Below are 20,663 nucleotides of genomic sequence, written 5' to 3'. Positions count from 1 at the left end.
TTAACTCTACAGAGAAAGGCCACCATTTTTTTAACACTGTGAAATCAGCCCGTTTCGTGCAAATTTACAATTGCCTGTGTTCACTTTTTTCTGACAAGTATATATTCTCTTCCTCGTGTTTAATTTTTACGTCATCCATTTTTCATGAATTTGCAAGATTTCGACTCCGTGACAATTTTTGAATATATAATTCAGAAAAACATGAAAAAGAACAGAGACGAGAGTCTTATAACTGATACCTGGTTACAAAATACAGGACAGAATTTCTCTGTACCGTAAAGGTAAGTAAAGGGATAGGATGACGATTTCCCATGCCTTTCTATTACCATTGTGCTAGACAAAAATTGGCAGGTTGGCAATTTCCCAGCGTTTCTATTACCATTGTACTAGACAAAAATGGGCAGGTTGGCAATTTCCACTGCTTTTCTGTTTAACTTTGTTCTTGGCCAGAAAGGGACAGAGTGGCAATTTCCACCGCTTTGACATTGTGCTAGACCAAAATGGGACACAGTGGCAATTTCCATATCTATATACTAAAATTCCCCTAGACAAAAATGGGACACAGTGGCAATTTCCATATCTGTATACTTACATTGTGCTAGTCAAAAAAGGACACGGTGGCAATTTCCATGTCTATATACTAACATTGTGCTAGACAAAAAAGGGCATAGTGCATATTTTAGGGCAACTTGCAGCCCATTTCTAGAAAGCTTACCCTAAAAAGGGTGTCTGAATGCAGGCTTGTTCCAGTTTATGTGGACGTTATGACTAGTTGTTTGTGACTAACACTCACATATCTTGTGTCTTGGCAGATCGCAAGCGATGGCTATCACTCTCCTTCTGATGGGATTCTGAGCGAAGGTGAAGTCCCAAAGAAAAAGCTCCTAATGGCGGCAAAAGACCACGGTCGGTTATCAAGCTATCTCTCTTCAGAAGAGGATTCTAGAGAGCGAGCGGCCGAGGATCTGTCCGTCAAGAATGGAAAACAGTCATCTGAGTTTGTCTCAGGCCAGGCGAGTCCGGGACAGTATCAGAATTATGGGGACCCAGACACCAGGTCCAATTCCGACGATGACGTGCCCATGTACAGGACTGGAGCTTCGGACAGACTAGAATATATACCGGCCAGGAAACAACGAGAGTTCATTCCCGAAAACAAGAAAGACATACAGTATTGGGAAAAACGACGAAAAAATAACGAGGCTGCCAGACGCTCCCGGGAAAAACGTCGCATGCACGACCTCACGCTGGAAAACCGCATAATTGATTTGACGAAAGAAAACTATCAGCTGAAAACCGAGCTAATCACAATCAAGAGAAAGTACGGCTTACCTCTGGACGAACCCGTCACCCCAGGGCCCAATGACTCCATGATTCGACACGAAGCAGCGCCCATTGTTCACCAGTCCACCACCAGCAATCATTCCCATTCCATACCTATGGCGAAGCAAGTTCCTGCTACCCTAGGAAGCACACATAGAGACCCCGCTACTCCGCAAAAGTTATACACCATGGGCAGAGGCGTTCCTATGAGCCTACCAATTCCACCTATGGTCCAGTCAGGGACAAAGCCCGTGGGAATGCCAGTTTTCATGTCACCTTTAACTACCTCGTCATCGCAGTTCTACACCCCAAGCATTACAGCACATTCTCACTTACCCAAGTCGACCGCCTCCACGACGCCACCATCGGCAGCAGTAGTTGGGGCCTCCTTGGTCTCTGAGCAGAAAGTTTTCAAAGATGAAACTATTGACAGTTCTACCTCGCGTACCGACATAGGTACTACCCAGGCATCTACAAACAATCCATCAGCGCTCCACTCATCCACAGAAGAAGACAGACTTCGCGAACAGGTGAATCTGAGTCAAGTTCCACCTCTTACGAGGATTTCTTCCCACTACGACGAAAGCAGTAACGACAGCGGCGACAGCACTGAACGTGAAGATTCTCGCCCCTTGGAATTGACGCTAAAAAGGGACATTGACTCGTCTACCTCATCCGATGCTTTAGCACGGAACTTGGAGTATCCTCCTCCGGAAGGCCCTATCCCCAAATCTCCTTATTCTATGGCCTTACCTCACAAACTTCGTCACAAAATTTCGTCTCAGGAGTCAGCTACTCGGTCATCGACCGGGTTGCAGTATTTTGGTCATTACACCAATGGACTGGCTCAGTTATCAGAAATCGCTCTAGCCCATGCCAGCCCTCTTTCGCTGGTGAAGCCCAGCATGGACAGCTCCCTGGATACGTCCTACTATGACCGCAGGATGGAAACGGACCCCGGAAGTGATCCTTCCGATTCCGTGGATCCGAAACATCTGGATCCCAAGTACCTCGAACGTAGGCGGCGAAACAACGAGGCAGCCCGTAAATGCCGGGAGAACCGCAAGGCATTAACTCGTCTCCGAGAAGCTAAGTCAACTATTCTGGAAACGGAAAACGGGAAGCTCAGAAATGAACTTACGATCCTTCAGGAGGAGATGAAACAGTTAAAAGAGCTGGTCGAAAAACGAAGAATGGAACAACAAAAGAAAGAGAAGAAGGACGAGAAATAATCCCCAACCTCAAGAGACTGGTAACACATACAAGTATCTACCTCTGACATTTGCGAATATTTGGTGTTTTTATGTATATTACTATTGCTATGGTTTTACCGATCTCAGACCTCACAAACCATTTAAGTATGGCACGGTTTCACTTCGTATACATTACAGAAGTCAGGGAGCGACACATCTAAGACTGTTTCACACACACAAAAAAACTTACGTGGCATTTGCGGGTTTCCTCTTCGGGTTTTATATATATTACAGTTGTGCTCTGAGATAGCGTCTTGTGGATGTCTTACAGGGACAATTCACATTGGTGACTTCGTGTTATTTGTGCTCAATTTGACGCTGCATCATCGACGCTTCAAGGGGTTGTCAAACCTTGACTTTGGTTTCTACCAGCGGCTGAATTCTGGTGCCTCTTTTCAGGGATATTATGTATATAGTAATTGCAAGTTATCTGATGTTTGCTGGGACACTATATACTTATAGTTCTATATATATAAATATAAATATATATATATATATCTACATATTGTATATTACCTCCAGTCTGGTGTTCCTCTACGATATAATATTATTGCCGGAGCTATTGTTTAAAACCTTTGTTATGTTTTTTTTTCTTTCGATCCATGTGGAATTTTATAGAAATCAGGTAAAGGGCAGTTCAGGTTTGTAGATAATCGTTCAGTTATTGAGAGATTGGAGAAGTCAATTTTAAGTTCGATACTTAGTGGATGTAATTGAAGAAGAAAGGTGAAGTGAGAGGTATTGGTTTGTGAGGTTACAACTCTTTATGTAGTGGGCACAGATCGCTATGTAGTTGTTCTTAGGTGTTATTCTTTTCATGTGTTTACCCGTCTATCTCCCTGAGCACCCATACAGTGTATTCGCAGTTCGTCGTTTCTGCAAAAGATAAATATTTGGTGGTATGTAGCATTTCGTTTGTAAGCAACTGAGGCCTTCTAGTATCCTTCGAAAATGATACTGATGTCAAGTGAATTCTGTTCCACGGAGTGCTTTCTGTAAAGCGGGTAGCTTTATTATGTACTTCAATTTGAAGGCGTGCTTCTTCCTTACGGTTAACATTGAAAAGTATATGAACGTTTACTGGCGTCAATGGTAGCAGTTGACCTGATATGCCTAAATTCGTATTTGTTTTGTTCATGTCTAGTTTCTTATCGCGATGATATCTGTCTGTATCTGTCTAGTAGAGACAGAGGCTAAGCAAGGTGTAGCGCCTGTATTTTGTGGTGAGTAGGCCAATAGTTTAGGACTGGTGGAGTCATAGGTTTTGCAATGCAGCTCTGCACAGAGTGTTATTCGTGCCTCCGACTGTGCTGTTGTCTGCTAATCAACGGCAGTGTGATTTGTGACCTGATGCAAGACGTTTTCAATCGGTTTTTTGTTAGGTTTTTGGAGACACTTTGTCTCCATATATGCCTTATTGTATTCTTTGTTCTTTGCCGAAGTTGTCGGTTTGTAAAAGATGATTGTTAGGTTACGTTGATCATGCATGGATTGTGGCATCCGCCATTGTGAGTGGTTAACAAGGAGCCAGTTCTGATGACGCTGGTAATGTGGATAGCAATGGAGTAGATAGCTGTGTACGAGTGTTGACCACATCTGTTGTGTCTGCAGAAGGTGCCAGCATTGGAACGGTACGATGGTTTTTAAGTGTGGAATCAAGTACATGTTATTATGCATGTCTTAAATGATGTAGTATTTTGATTGTGCCATGTTTACATACAAACAGTGCTGCTATATTCTTTTCTCTTATTGTTTTAAAATTTGTTTTGCTTTTTATACAGACTTTTATGCTGATGTATTCTGTATTTTTTTAGCTTGTTAATTTTTAATGTTCAGGAGTTACCCGAAGAATAACCTACAAGATTCGTTACTTCTATGATTGTGCATCTAGAGTGCTATGATTTTTTTTCCTTTATTCCCAAATTTAGTGCTATTCATTTGAGCCAGGTAGATTATTTTGCATTTGTTCTGATGTGCCATAAACTCGCTGTTGGGTTAAAAGCATTGAGTAGTGTAAGTAGACGCTGGTTGGCTGAATCTTTTGTAGGTGATTAAAGATTTATGGTATTGCGTCTGCGCGTTTTTCCTCGATGTTGAGTCGTCTCATGTTGTTTAGTGTAGTTGTCTGTGTTAGTAGTGATTGTGTAACGACCTGTTTATTAGTCCAAGAAAGTTTTGCAATGTCAGTGGGTATTAGGTATTATTATGGAATAAGTTATCTTTGGCCTTTCTTCGCGTGCGATGGTATCTGTGAGTGGACATGCCGGAATTCAAAATCCCCTCCCCCCCCCAACCTCCCCCGAAAAGAAAACAACCCACAAAGACACACACACACAAAAAAGAAAATATCTGTGTAAATTTTGCATCGAATCTCGAAGAACAAACTTTTCCTGCGACTTTCCAGCGAAACCTATTTTCTGCTACACTTTTGTGCTGTTATTTACAACAATGAGGCCAGTATAAAAATAGCACATTTGGAATCCCGACTTAATATAATTATATAATCAACTTAGCTCTGAAAACCGGGTATGGTATGTCAATAGATTTACGCGCACATGACAGTAAACTGTGCATTTCATGCAGTTATGTACATGTGCTATTTTATGTCAATCTTAAAAAAAAAGACCCAAGAAAGCATCATTTTAAAGAATTTATTAAACACGGCCAGTTTTACCCAAGACTGTATTAAATATTTCCGTAACAAGTTAATGTTAACTTAGTTTACCTCATGGACTTCACTTGAGAGTAATAACCTCATATTTAAACGCTCGATTTTAGTGATTGTCCCAGACACCTCATGGTTTATTGGTACATTTTTTAAGAATTGTTCTGTAAGGGATTCCCATAGACATATTGGAAAGACGGGTGAAGCTTGCGTGGGACCCCAGATTGGCTTTAACTGTAATCCGATTCACCTCATAATCACGGTGGTACACACCGGTACTCAGGCGACGTAACCCCATAATACTGCGGTTACCATCTTTCACGTCATAACTACTTTCCCACATGTGGTATATAGTCAAATTTATGCTATCCGGCCTGTATTTATCATGCAATTTAAGACGTTAATCATGAATTGCATTTGCTTGGAAAGCCAAACGCAGGATAGGAAAGAACCCAAATTGTGGTTATAGTACATTGTTCTGCAGTTAAGAATCAGTGAAAAACAAAACATTGTAATTGTACCTGTGTTTGAATTTTTGACTTAAGCTTGATAAGTATGGGCTCTGTACTTTGTTCAGCCGCTGACCATCGTGTATGCCATGTCAACAGGCTAACGTCTGTATGAACTGGAGGAGCCAACATGATAGTGTAACGGCTCATATTCAGGCTCGAATGAGTTACTCTCATAACTGTAGCGTGATTGCATGCATTGTGTAACGGACGGAGATTTTCGTAACCATTGTGCCCCCCACCTTCCTGCTAGGTTAATTCTGATGAACATCGGATTAGGAGTGACTGTCATCCTGTGACAGACAGTGTCTCAGTATATTTCATACCCTGTGTCTATTTGGAAACAATGGTGATATGAAAAAAAAATCATTCGAATTTGAAAGAGGCAACAGTCGACAGGCAATGCACAAATAAAACAACTCCATGCTATCTACAGATTCATTGTTTTCATTGTCATTGAATTTCATCAAACGTGTTTTATTTATTTATATTTACAAGATGTGAAAAGTTATTTTAATGACGTATGTCTTACAGTGCTTACAACTCTCCCCAGTTGGAGTATATTCAGGCAGACCTTTGATTCATGGACTGCGTTGCTTTTGAAAATGTTAAAATATAGAATCCCGTTCTTTATTCGATGTGTACAGAATTATTACAGAATAAAATTCAGTTTTTGGACTCTTAAAGAGTTTATAATTGGGACAATTGAACATATACGTATAACTTCCTTGTATTCTTTGATTCTCTAATATTTACAGGTTTTGTGTCTGTGTCTAAAAACTTGGTTGTTACCAAGCATCCCGTAGTTAATCTTGTCTACTATTGTGTTTTTCAATTTAAATGTGTATTATCTCTAAACTATGTTTAGCGGCATTCCTGTAAAAGAGGCAGTTTGCAGAATACTGATCTTCAAGGCATTGAATGCACTGAACCGCGTGTGCATTTTGCCAACTGTGTGCATGTATTTATTCGATTTGCCATCGATTTGAAAATGTCTTAACCACCTTAAGTTGGTTTCATGTGAGAAAATGTTCTGCTTTTGATTTCAGAGGCTTCAGCCAAGACCTATTGGTATAGATCCCTTTTGTTACATTGAGATTTTATTTCTGTAGAAGACTCAAATTAAATACCGGAAACACCAATCTTAGTGTCTTTAAAACTGGTGAGTTTTTTTCCCGGATAACTAGCTGGCTCACAGTGAGCAACATTTTCATATTTTGTCTGTCAGTAGCGATCCGTGTAAAGAAGCCATTGCTTTAAATTCGTTTCTAGTGGATAGCTGCACTTTGAAATAATGATTCCTCACGCTTTGTTTCCTTAGCTAATGCTCGCCTTGGAAAGCTCCTTTATCCGTCTTTCCATACGTGCTTTAATCCGCATGAAACTGGCATTAGACCTAAGAAGTATTTCTTCGATGATTTCCCCACTGAATCAAGGTTCTTTATAAAAAGAAAATCAATGGTTTCAAAGTGTTGTTGGCCACTTATCAGGGACAAATTTTTGGAAACATTTCCCGTCGTTGTCGTTTACCTTCCACGGTTGTAATATTGTACCTACATGATATGTGAGTCGACATTATTACGAAGGCAAATGGCCGTGCTTTCTTCAGATGCGTTCATTTTGTACAATTCTTTACGGACAGTGCGATTTCCATAGTTGCATACGACGCACGGAATGCTTAGTGTTTTGTGTATAAAAAAAACGTGTGTTATTGTAGTATGTAAATACGACAATGTATATACCGGCCGCGCGTATGGCATCGAGTGAAGTCAATCATCTAGCGTTATCCTGTTTGCCGTTTTCTTTTTTGTTCATTATCTACTGGTTTCAGCTCAGGATTTGGGTAGTCACTTTGACTATATTTTGGATACCTGGTATAATAAAACTACCTCTGTAACAGTTTAACTACATGCGTTGTTTCAATTTCTGAGTTCTATCATTGTTTTGTACAAAGCCGACTCGTGCTGGCGATGTTCTCGATGAAGAGTGATGTTTGTTCAGTTCCAGGTAGTTACGAAAGCTGATGATTTCATTTACAGGTTGGCAGGAGACCTGGGATCAAACCCATGTCGGTTCATACCATTGACTTTATGGATGATACTTACTACTGCTTCGCTAGGCGTTTGGCTTTTTGTATATTGGGGCGTTGGTTTTGGCTTTTACTGACTTATAATAAGTGGAATTTAAAGAACTGCTTTATCATGCCTCTATAAATTTCCTTAATAGCCTGGCTGTGATTCGTTTGTTGGTGCGTATGTTGGGGTTAAGGCTTTCAGGGTTTTTGCCACCAATTCAGATGTCCATGGTCTGTTCCAAAATAAGTAAGAGATCCATGCACGATTGCATTGGATTTTTCATAATAAATAATCATCGAAATCCGACCTAAATTTGTTCAGTATTTGTTGTTCCACATTTTGATCATCTTACCCATAAACCTCATCATCATCATTAGTATCATCATCATCATAATCACCATCATCATCACTAGCTTTTCATCATCATCATCGAACACTACTGGTAGAAAGGGAATGTCAATAGGATTGTTAAGTATTAGGAGAGCTACAATGACATGAGTAATCGCCTCTTGAATCACCAATAAGCTTACTAGCATAATACAAATTCATAGATACTCCAAATGAACTGCGAATGAAATGACATTATTGGCATTTAAATATTCAGACAAAGTTTTATTTGTCATCTAATATTCACGTCAACTGAAGATGACACATTTTTGCCGAAATATGGAAACCTCAGAAGTATGAAAGAGTCTTGTATAGAGAGTAAAAGCAGACTGTGACACTTGTCAGTTTAATTGGAGTGTCTATGTTTTTGACATATTTGACGAAACATTTGCATTAATACGTTCACATTTGAAACTTTTACTTTTCAAAGATAAGCTCTTCCTCTACAGTGGGGTAAAAGATAGATGAAAACTAAGACAAAATGAAAAAGTTCTTTATAATATTAAGTGAAATCTGTTTATTAGGCTAGTATTCACCTTCAAGATGAAAATGGCATAGATGTTCTGTCTGCTCTGGTACTTTGGTGAAACTGGCTTAAAATGGTCTGGTCAGAGATCAATATTTTCTTTTTTGACTTGAAAACTGTAGTCCACCTGTGCTGAAGCCGAATTTCTGATATAGATCTGTGGGTAAGACAGATTAGCGGGCACGGAGTTCTGTCCAGGGTCACTGACTTCGCGCTTCAGACATAGCGGAACGTTCGATTCGTGAGACTGGTGAGACTCTTGGCGAGGGTCTAAATAGATCTTGTCCTGGTTTGCTAAGCGATTCACCAAAAACGTGTCGGGACATGTCAACATTTCTCGGACAGAGTGGTTTGCGGCTGGTACTCTGGAAATGACCGACGACGGACCGGAACAGGAAATTTTATCTGCAAATTGCTCCGGCGGTAAATGGCCGATCATCCGCACATTTACAGGCAAACCGAAGCGGCGTTTGATGATAGCTAGCTCTGCTCTCATATCTTCATTTTCTTTCTTTAGCTCCTGCAAATGACTTTCCAGCGCTAGCACTCGATTCCGACGCCTTTCGCGCGATCGTCTTGCGGCTTCGTTGTTTTTCTGCCGCTTTTCCCAGTACACAGTGTCTTTCTTAATTCCAGGCCTAAAAAGAGTATCTTGGCCTTTTGCTGCTCGGATCATGACTGATTCTTTCATCTGTTATCGTAGTTTTGAAGAAGAATTCCCAAGCACACTTCTTGCAGTTATGTACAACGCTTCAGCTGATAGCTGTGGCTGATCGTACGGTGTATCACTATTGTTCCAACTTGTCTACAACGACAAATACGGCTGTCCCCGTTGATGATTGTGACTCTGGCGATGTCAGGCTGTGAAGAGACCAGAAATAGATACATATCAAATATCGAGGCTGTCACAATTACTATATAACATATGTGAAAACGGAGTATTGCTAGTGCTCTATATACACGCTCCAAGTAACTTCCCTCAACTCTCAATCAACCTTTTCGACAGCTAAAAAACTTTTTTCATTTGAATTTCGCATACAATTATTATCAAAAGTACGGTAAAATGATTTGTTTGTGTCACTAAATATGCAAGCTTCAAAAAATTAGTTCTCTCAGAACGTTGCAAAATATTGGTCGCAAAGGCAGTTGCAAAGGCTGAAGAATTAGGGTACTCCGTCCGCCATTTCTTAACTACTCACCGTCGAAAAGACGACAAAGATCGGCTAACCTGCATATATTAACTCAAGAAAGAAACTGTGTATTGACATAAACATTTTTTCCTACAATTACATAAATCTGCTGTACTGTTTTTCGCATTTCAGGGGAACGAGCTACTTATTTGTTAGGTAGTCGTTGGTATCTCGTCTGTCACGTAGTATCAAGGTCAAATAAATGACGAAATGAGAAAATGAAAGTTGGCAAGCCTAATACCGGGTGTGTTCACCTTCCAGGGTGGACTCCCAGAACTGGGGCGATCCCGGACGTCCTGAACATTTCCCTGACGTTGGGCAAGTGCTTTTTTATTCGGGTTCGTGATGCATGCGCCTTTTAACTTTCTGTTGCGTCAATCCTACTAGAAGCTTATTAACACAGTTATTTAGTTAATTTAATCAAGTTATCATGACACCTTGTTGTCTTTTCGACTGAACTGTTAAACGTTTGTCACGGATTGAATCAGACGTTCTGACTAGAAATAATATTGGAAGATCAGAGTAACGGAGACTTTAAAAAATCTACCGAATCCTGTTTCTACAAAATAAACGTGTCACGTGGTCTTTTTGTGACATTTCGTCACTGCATATCCTGGTGTCAGCTGAGTCCTTAGCTTAACTGCGAATGAGCTTTTGTATTCTTGTATTAATTGTATTCTTTCGCACTTTTTTAAATTCAGGAAATTGCAATGCGCAGTTACTTTTTTGACTGCGTATATATCAGTTTTACTCTCGAAATAGAAGTGACGCAGTTTTGAAAATAGGTTTTCTCCCAAGCAGATAAATGAGTTGTTGGCAGGGTGTCATATCCGGTATGATTCACATCATTTCTCCAAGGTGATACGTGTATCTCATTCAAATCTTCTACTCTGCAGGATAGTCGTGTGCTTTTCCCGGGCTCTGACCGGTTTCCTCCCACCATAATGTTGGTCGCCGTCGTGTAAGTGAAACACCAGTCGAGTAAATAAATCTCTCCTCTACCCACAAACTCTATCAATCATATAATCAATCTCCTGGTATCCTCTTCAACATTCTTATCAAACTATTGGGATTTGAAACAAATCTTCGTCTATAAAATAAAAGTAATTCCTGTCTGTATTGTAATACATATATTGTATATATCTCATATATCACAAAAGGAAACAATGTGTGTGGGATTGAGCGGTTAAGTGATTATTGAATGAGTGATTGTTTGGATGTGATGGAGTTATTACATGGACATACATGACAAGCTAGACCAGTGACATCAAATAAACTGCATCTGACAGCAACTCTTTTTTTTTTACCTAATTCTGCTTAAGCCATGGTGCTATGGACCTGTTATTTCATACTATTTAAGCATTTGCACGAACAGTTAAAATAAAACCTAACTGATACAAATTGACAAGAGGCCGTCTTTCACCGCTCACATATGACCATTAGCCACCTATCACAATGTAGTCACTGCTCTGGTTTTACTCTCTACGTTGTAAGAAGAGTCATTGAATGTACTCATTCAATACTGACCACTAGCCTCAATGCTCTCCAAAAAAGAGAAATCGTAATCGCTTTTCATCTGATATTCGACTGAATAACGGGAGTAAAATAAGGGTAAATGGGTTAAAAAGACAATCGGTAATGAAGACAATGAAATGCATGCATGCATCAAGAAAATGCCCCAAATATAATTTCTGGGGATAATTAATCGTATCAGCTGTCGAAGTTCACATTAGCCAAAATCATCTTAATGAGAACATAAATGCCACCGTCTTGTTACCAAGTTTAACCAAACAGACCCAAGTTTTTTAGTAAACCTACGAACTCAGCTGTTTGCAATGACATATTATGTACCTCGTTTTGCCTTTCATCAATACGCCTGTGTGGAGTACGAGTAACACAACATTGTGTTTCCAGTTTCTCTGACCCGTGCTCTCCTAAGAATTCTGGATTAAAACGCGATTTGTGGAGTTACAGAACATATTAGAACAAATTGGTTGAGGCGATTTAGGTTTGTTCTCAGTCCTCTTCCGAAAAAACTAAAGTAATCTCATGTGTTGTCTTTTCCTTTAAAGTAAAACTGACGTTTTTTTTTACCATTGGGCATTCAGTATTATGACTTAATCGAGAGTGGTTGCATAAACGTAGCGTGTAGTAGTAATTCTAGACCAATGACGTCTAAAATAATGCATTTATGATCATTGCATATCTATTTTAACTAATTCTGCTCAAGCCAGGGTGGTGAGGTGAGGGAGGGGGGCATGTAATTTGTTATTTGACAAACATTTCCATAAATAAAATTCTAACTGGGACAAACTGCTGCTCTGGTTTTACTCTCTATGTCGTTCGTCTGTGACACTGTCGTTGTTGTTTGGGTTTTACTCTCTATGCTGTATGTGTTTAAGTATAATATGTACATCTACATGCAATGCATTTAAAGCGTTTCAGCACTGCCATGGACAGATTTCTTCAAGTCTCACAATGCACAATCGTCGTAGTCTCTAGCTCTATTCCTAAACATATTTTCTAAACTACATTCCACCAATAACACTACGAATAAGAAGTCCACTTTCTAAAAGACTGGAGACATTTTCATCTCCAAGAAACATGTTAGTAAAGCACCAGACTGCCCTATAACCACACCGATAATTATAGACAGATTTTATTATTCTTCTGTATACCAGATATGTAAGCGTCCTCCCTTAAAATTTACCCGTCAGGGGTTTTAGCATGGTACGCGATTTGAATACTGATTTCATTCATTCGCCCTGAACATTCCTGGTTGTCTTTCCAACATCACTGACATAACTGCTGACAAGGGAGATAATACGGTAAGAAGACCACGCGAGGACACGCGTGTCCGTGTCCCCCGCATGGAAGTAAAAGATTGCAACACCCAATGTAATACACACATCTTCGATTTTCCACTTATATCACTAGTCTAGCCTTGTAGCCTGGATCCGTATTTATCAACGTCTTGCGACCTAACTCAAGAATTCAAACACAGCTATAATTTAAATGTTTCAAAAGTTGAAAATTTGTATATTAATTCCTTCCTGAAAAACAATGTACTAACCACAATTTGAGCTCTTTCCTGTCCTCAGCATTATCACTTCATGAATTAAGTCTTAAGTTATTTAATAAATAAGAGCCTGATCTTATCCAAGCGTGCCCTTACATCCTCACATTAGTCTGAAAGAGTTGGCGATCACTGCCGGCAAATAACTTATCTAAAAGTTGAACTCTAATCTGCTACGTCATTAGGCCGTGTTATAGAGACCGACACATTCAAGGCGCTGCTCACATGAGATCGGGAGAGCTGCGATTACGAAGAGCCGGATAGCGCTACGATAAAAATGAGTCATGCGGTAGTACTTCTTACACGAGCGTCTGGTTCATGAGCTAATGTAGCCTACGCGCACTTTATATCAACCGAACCGTGCATTTGTAGTTAAAAATATCCTGTTACAAATGTAAGTCAGCAGTCCAGAAACAAAGAGTTCTAAACTTCTTACAACTCACACCTGTTTGGCTGCGACTTTAAGTCAGGAGGTAGTTCAAGTACGTTTGTACCTTGCCAGGTGCGAACATTTCCCGCTCCCCAAAAGGCTCTGTACCATGGGCTTACCGTAAACCAGACTGTGGTAGTATTCATATATAGGTGGATTACACGAGGTTTAAAAACACCAGAAAATTTTTTAGGGTACGGTTGAGTACACATGATCACAGGTGTTCGGCTTTACTTGTGTACTTTACTCGTATTGTTCTGCACTGTATTCGTCTGCGTGTGCTAACGTAAGCTTTAAAAACGTGTATCTACAAGATTAGACTTTCACACTATTAACTGGGCTTGTCAGTATAAATACATACCAGTGGGAATCCTACGGGGACTTATTTTCCGATATTAGCCGATCATAAATAGTACAACTGTAGATGGTCGATCAAAGCGAAAATCAGCCTTACATCAATATGGAAATGATTCAAATCATATTCACGTTACCTGTTGTATTTAAAACCATCTCACTGACTACGTGGCCTGGCTTGAGCCTGTATTCCCTCTGCGCATAAAAGTACGTCCGTCTCAAAGAGTTACCGTTCTTGTCAATGCCTCTCGTGTGTCACACAAATTGTTTCTTAACCCATGGCAAGGGGAAACACGCACTAAATGGGTCTAAATTTATCGATGAGGCGTTTTTCGTAATTGTACAGTGACACACTGGTGTGGCCGGCCCTTGAGGAGCACATTTTACCCAGGTTATGAAATACGCCCTCTGTATTGCGCAAGACCAACCGCGGCCTGAATATAGATCACGTGGAGCTTGAGGTGGCGAATATCGGGCAGATATTCGGCGAGTTCATCGTGTGAGTGGATACAGGCTAAACTGGGTTATCTGACCTTTGTGTGACGCCAGTTCAGTCAAGAATAAGAGCTGTATATGCCGGGACATAACACTGTATGCTAACTGTCAGTCAGCTCAAGCGAATCAACCCCAAAACAAGCAGTGCCCTGGACAATTGAAGCTAACTCGAAGTTCGTGGTCCTAGATTATATGACTACAAATTGACATTAGTGACTAAAGTTTTCACGAATTAATAAAGTGTGTGAAAAGGATCGGATGAACTGTTGCGAGGAGAATCGTGGGATTGGCTTATACATATCTCTTGTACATATCTCGTGTGCATATGGCGTGTACATATCTCACCTTGTATCATTCGTTAGATCCTGGGTGTTGTGTGACAAGAGGCCGTTTTTTACTGGTTACATGTGACCATCTGCCATCTATCAAACTGCCGTAACTCCTCAGGTTTCCCTCTCTACGCTGTATGTCTTAATTGTGTTTACATCTTAATTATGTTCTATGAAGATTTCAACCAATGCCACAAGTTATGACTGCAAACACTAGTTTGTCCAGGATATTCCATCAAACGCCTTTACTCTAAATTTCTTAACTTTTACAATGAGTATAATTCTCTTGTTAGTAAATTTTATGTACAGGTACGTATAGACAGAGCGTCCAGAATGTCTGGCGACCTGCGTCATTATTGTGTCTAATTCTGCTTAACCCGGGCCTAGGGGCTGTACATCCATCGTATTGAATTAGGTCACCAAATTGGATATATGCATGAACAGCTGCAATCAAAGTGCAGGTGAGATACATATATTATTGTCGACAACGTATATACTAACATTGTACACGGCTTGATTACTGATTTCAATCATTCGCCTAGAACATATCTCGCGTCTTTTCAGTATCATTGAAAACTGCTGACTGCTTCTCTTTGTGTGGTTCCGCACCAATTTCATACTTTATATACTTTCTTACTTCTTTGGTAGTTTGTGTTTAACGTCGTTTTGAGAATTGGTCTTGCCATTATTGGTAATTTACTACTACACTAAAAAAAACTATGTTGCCTGAGTAAGGCTTAAATTCTGTATTCTGTTAAATGCAGCATAATTAGTTCATCATATTTAATACTTTTTCCTGGTAGCCTAATACAATCTATGTTATATTTATAGAAATTGTTGGCTTTATTTAACAGAATAATCTGCTGTAATAGCAGAATGTATTTTAGCATCACTCAGACATCATCACTCTTTTACATTTAACAGATTATTGTTTTTGATATGTGTATATTAAACATATGTGTATTTAAGCATTTGTAGGGCAGTTAGAATAAGAGCCTTACTGGGGAAAACTGAAGCCGTGTTTCATCGGTCATCCATGTATTTGTCAACTCTCGCACGCTGGCCTATGTGGAGTAAACTATACTTGGGACGAAAAAATTGTGTCCTGTGAAAATCTTAGATCTCAATACGCCTAAGGGGGAGAGCAGTAGATCGGATAAACAGTTGTGAGGAGATCGAAGAAAGTACACATATATTCAGATTTATAGCAAAGGACTATAAGTAGTTTTCACAAATAAATTTTCCTGGGGAAAATCTCAATATACCTGTGGCATATGAAGTGGATCTGATGAGCGGTTTTGTGGGGAAATTTTAAGACATACACATACATAAGGTCCACAGATTTACACCAACGACTATGATGTTTTAACGAATAAAAAATTCTCAATATCACCTTGCAAGTGTTAAGTGGATAGGACGAACGGTTGTGGAAAATCGCCAGACATATACACACATGGGGCCACAGATTTACATCAACGATATATTGGGTATCACCACTTATTATCCAGGGTAATATTTCAAAACACATGGGTGTCTCCGTGGCAGTACGTGGGAAGGTCTACCAGCAACCCGCAGAAAGTGGTCCCCCCCCCCCCCACCCCCACCCCACCCCCCACACAAACACACCGTAATGCTGGTCGTCTTCATATATAAGCGAAATATTCTTAAGTAGGGGGTCAAACACCAATCAAATAAGTAAATACATAACAATAAATCAATGCACCTGTGAAGTATGAAGTGAACGTTTTTTGGGGAAAACCGAAGGACATAGACATATATACATATTTACACCAAGTCTGTAGTTCACAGGAACAATGCATCCTGTCGTCCGAACATCAGTCCGCTGATAAACGTACGGGCTAAGAGGAATTGTCCAGGTGAAACTGTCTTTTCGTCCAAAATACGACGGAACAGAAGATCTCGCAAGAGAAAAAGTGTGTCCTTTTAGTGCAGTGACATAAGTTTATGTTAATCAAATCTTGTGGCAGATTGAAATGACTTCAAAATAACGCGATAACATTACCACCGAGGAAACTCCAGAAATACATGTATACATACCTTCATACTTTTCCTTACAGTTAGATGGATATATTCACAACATGAATGATGAGGGGACAAGAGGCCCACACGCTATAACACGCTCTGGATAGATACAGTTATCTCCCCTCAAAAGTGTTAGAACGTCAAAAGAAAAGATCTGACACTGAATTCGCCCGTATTTTCATCATGAGTATACTAAGGAGGAAATGCCAAGCTTATCAAAAAACTAGTCATCAGCACGACGTGCTTTCCTGCGTCCACTTGCACGTAGTCGTCTTAAATGCTGATTGTCAAGGGGTTGTTCCGAGCACGTGACGCTGTAGGGTTTTCGTTACTCTCCTTATGCAGGGTACTGTAACCGTAACTCTACTGAACCGGTAGATTAGGACGGTCTGGTTTAGAGAGACTAGGTCTTCGTGCAAGTGGATCAAGATTTAGTGTTAGTAAATTATTAGCAAGTGTTAATAATTAGAATAAAGCCTACAGAGAACATTTCAAGAAATAAGAACGAAATCCTCTCTGATCTCGCCCTACATTTTTATTATCTATGGAATCTTAGGCTGATTAGTGGGTGTTAAGGTCTCGGTTTAAAAATCTTTCGCCTAAATGACGGCTGTGAGGTTGATTGGTTTAATGAAAACGGGAGTATCTGGTGTTAACGTTTTGCCCTTTGGAAGATAGGGCTACCTCAAAAACCTCAGTTGAAACAACGACATAATAGTCTCCGTAACCAAACTTTTTAATCATCTGGGCCATCTTGGTCTCTTAATCTTTTTATCTCTTTTTTATATAAGAGAATGGACTCTGGCGTCAAACAATGAGTAAATAAATAAATATAAACAAAATATGGTTAGAATGGGCTAAGTGATATCATCGCGGAATTTATGTTAAAATGTATCTTTGACCTCCAAATCTTTACTGTATCTTATTGCTCTGTCTGCCACCACCCGGCAAACATGGTCGTATCTGTATTACATGTAGAGTATTTATCTTTCTTAAAGTCAGGGATCAGATAAGTGTCGCATTTAAGAATCTGACTGCATGATTGCGGTGTGGTTCAATACTGAGCTGTTTCCTGTTGACTGATACATTTCCTCGAGCTGTATATCAATAATTAGATATCCGCATCTGGTGGTAGTTTATAACTGGCCACCGTGGTATGAAGTATATTTACGGTATATAATGTACATCCGTCAAATCTGTGCAAGTTCTCACCTCTTTTTATATCATAAGTACATAATGGTACATGCACTATAACACTAGGTTATATAGTCTTACGGGCCCCGTGGCTCAGTTGGTTAGCGCGCTAGCGCAGCGTGATAACCCAGGAGCCTCTCACCCATGCGGTCGCCATGAGTTCAAGTCAAGCTCATGCTGGCTTCCTCTCCGGACGTACGTCTTGTAGCATCCTGCGGATAGTCGTGTGTTTCCTTCGGGCTCTCCCCGGTTTCCTCCCACCATAATGCTGGCCGCCGTAGTATAAGTGAAAAAGGGACGGCGTTAAACACCATGCAATCAAATAAATAAATACAGTCTTACAATATAAAATGAGAACAGAACTTAAACAGGTCTGACAGATGCACCTTCGCCTGAAGCATCATTATCAAATTATCGTGACATCTGATACAAAGGCAGCCTATGCAAGTCTTCGACCTTACGTAATAAAAAATGTCCGTGTTATGTAATTATTGTTTTTCACAAGGCTACTGGAATAAAACATTATTTGTTATGTAATACTATGCATTATGTAACAGGTATATACATTGTTTTATGCTTACACAAGGGTAAAGAGGATCTGTCTGGCACTTTTTATTATTTCGACTGGGAAATGGAACTTTTTCCCAGCTCGATTGAAACTTTAACCCTTCGGAAAACTCCTTTCGGATATAGAAACATACGGCTCTGTTTACATCACTAATCACTATGCTTAATCTACATCACCGACAGAGCTCTCGGCTATTTATTTATTTATTTATTTATTTATTTGACGTGATTGGTGTTTCACGGCGTAATCAAGAATATTTCACTTATACCATCTGCCAGCATTATGGTGGGAGGAAACCGGGCAGAGCCTGGAAGAAACAAACGATCATTCGCCGGTAGCTGGCAGACTTTCTTTCGTACGACTGAAGAGAAAGCCAACATGAGCTGGACTTGACCTCACAGCGACGGCATTGGTGACACGCTAACCATCTCGCCTTGGTAGTCAGCCGGACACAACTAAAAAAAGACTACAACCCGTCTAACCTGACTGAAAACTCAGTAGTCGCCTTTCGGGTTATATATAGTTTCACTGCATTTTTTATTACGTTACCCAATGGTATTACATAACACGTCAATTTCTTATATTACAATACACTGCGGGTATTACACCAGTCGTGTATTTATTGCAAAATGTGGTGTTACAGGCATCTACAACACTTACTGGCCTTGCATTTATCAGTGGCAGGAACCTGGTTCCGTATGACATGCTATGGCAAACAGGGCATGCTATATGACAAAGGCTAAAAATATGTGAACATTTTGTAACAAAATAAACGACCATTTTTACCTCCGTTTAAAAAACGAGCGATCCACTCGTGAGCATAAAATTTATGAATGATTATATTAGAGCTTAAAATATTTGAAGACCGATCAATGTGTTTATCTCTCCTGATCGTAGCATCAGATAAATCTAAGACAAAGTAGGCCTATATTCTAATACAATTGTGTAGCACACAGTGCAGTTTTACCTTAGGCATCTTAACGCACAAACAGCAAACCTTTATATTACCTTTATGTTACCTCTGAAATATTTAATGCATGCAAGGCTCACGCGGGGAGGGATACGCGTAAATCTGATAGGTATATGAACTGTAGGCTGTGGAAAATTATAGTTTGACAGTAAACTGATGAAGTGCGCATCTATGTACTTGAACGACCCTAGTAGAACATATTACAAAGTGTACATGGGATGAAGAAATACGTGCATATGTGCAGGTACATGTCGGACATTTGATATATTTGAGTACCGGATTTACAGCAAAACACTTTAAGTAGCGCAGATGTACTGTTGCCGGTGCCCCGAATTACATTATCCGGTGAAAGTCAACGTGTAAGCTCTGAAGGGCTGTTCATTCCAGTGTGCATTAAAACTTTACTACTTACCTTGACAGTCTCAAGCATCAAGTGTAAACTGGCCGATCTATCTGCACGCCGGTATGCTTTACTCTGGATCCGTTATCTAAATGAAGTCTGGTTTGTGCTTCACTGACTTACGTAAGCCTGTGCAATACTGATCATGTAACAGCTTTCGTGAGACGGTATATGTCTACACGCAAATCCATATAGTAACTTTTTAAAGTCTCGTGTTTTCTCGTGTGACATGGCGTCAGGTGGGTCGTCTTTTGATGGTGATGTTAAAATACGTTTAAATACAACACGTTCATGTACAAAGTTTCAAATAGGAGACATCATTGGAATCTTGTAGCCACTTTAACTGCGTTCTATAAATTAAATGTTCTTGTTAACTCAAACACTCCCTGTAAATACGCACAATTAATAAGTCGCCACCATATGCCTGAAATATTGCCAATGTGGCGTTAAGCCATAGTGATTTATTCGTTGACAGTGAATAGCTTATCAGAATCCAATTATTGTTGTAGTATTTGTTCAAAAGACAAACTTTTTAACTGCGAAGCAACCAGACCGTGCGCTATATACCTGCTTACATGAGAGACCATGATATTCAGATAGACTTGTAAGTGTATAAAGCGTGTAGGAGCGACAAAGACTGGGGTATCACAACTTTGAATACAAAACCCGTTGGCGTTTAAAATTATATCAGCGCATCAGCTATGTCGCTTACACAAATATCCAATTATTAATAGCTTACGTAGCTGTTGGGCTACTTCTCTTTATTTTTTAGTGAATTTAAGAACTGATCTTATTGAAATGTACTCATCTAATTTATTGTAACATATGTTTCGTAAAGTTTGCGATAAAAACCGTGCATCCATCTTCTCACGTCCA

General features: G+C 39.8%; 1 protein-coding gene and 1 long non-coding RNA gene across 3 annotated transcripts in view; one reads left to right on the top strand and one right to left on the bottom strand.

Annotated features, from left to right (window-relative positions):
* LOC135471270 (nuclear factor interleukin-3-regulated protein-like) overlaps positions 1 to 7,655 on the top strand; it is a 29,444-nt gene extending 21,789 nt beyond the window's left edge. For both annotated transcript variants that reach the window (XM_064750434.1, XM_064750433.1), the window contains one exon: positions 813 to 7,655. In XM_064750434.1, coding sequence (XP_064606504.1) covers positions 888 to 2,555 — 1,668 coding nt within the window. In that variant the 5' untranslated portion in view covers positions 813 to 887 and the 3' untranslated portion in view covers positions 2,556 to 7,655. The remainder of the gene's footprint in view (positions 1 to 812) is intronic.
* On the bottom strand, positions 4,382 to 14,557 carry LOC135471271 (uncharacterized). The gene is made up of 2 exons (XR_010444424.1): positions 13,926 to 14,557; positions 4,382 to 9,599 (listed from the first exon to the last, which is right to left on the bottom strand). It is a non-coding gene; the product is annotated as an uncharacterized LOC135471271 (long non-coding RNA).
* Between the last annotated feature and the right edge of the window lie 6,106 nt (positions 14,558 to 20,663).

The sequence above is a fragment of the Liolophura sinensis genome, chromosome 7 (assembly GCF_032854445.1).
Source record: "Liolophura sinensis isolate JHLJ2023 chromosome 7, CUHK_Ljap_v2, whole genome shotgun sequence".
Classification (NCBI taxonomy): domain Eukaryota; kingdom Metazoa; phylum Mollusca; class Polyplacophora; order Chitonida; family Chitonidae; genus Liolophura; species Liolophura sinensis.
The sequence above is the reverse complement of the archived record's forward strand: the minus strand, read 5'-3'. Positions and strand labels throughout refer to the sequence as shown.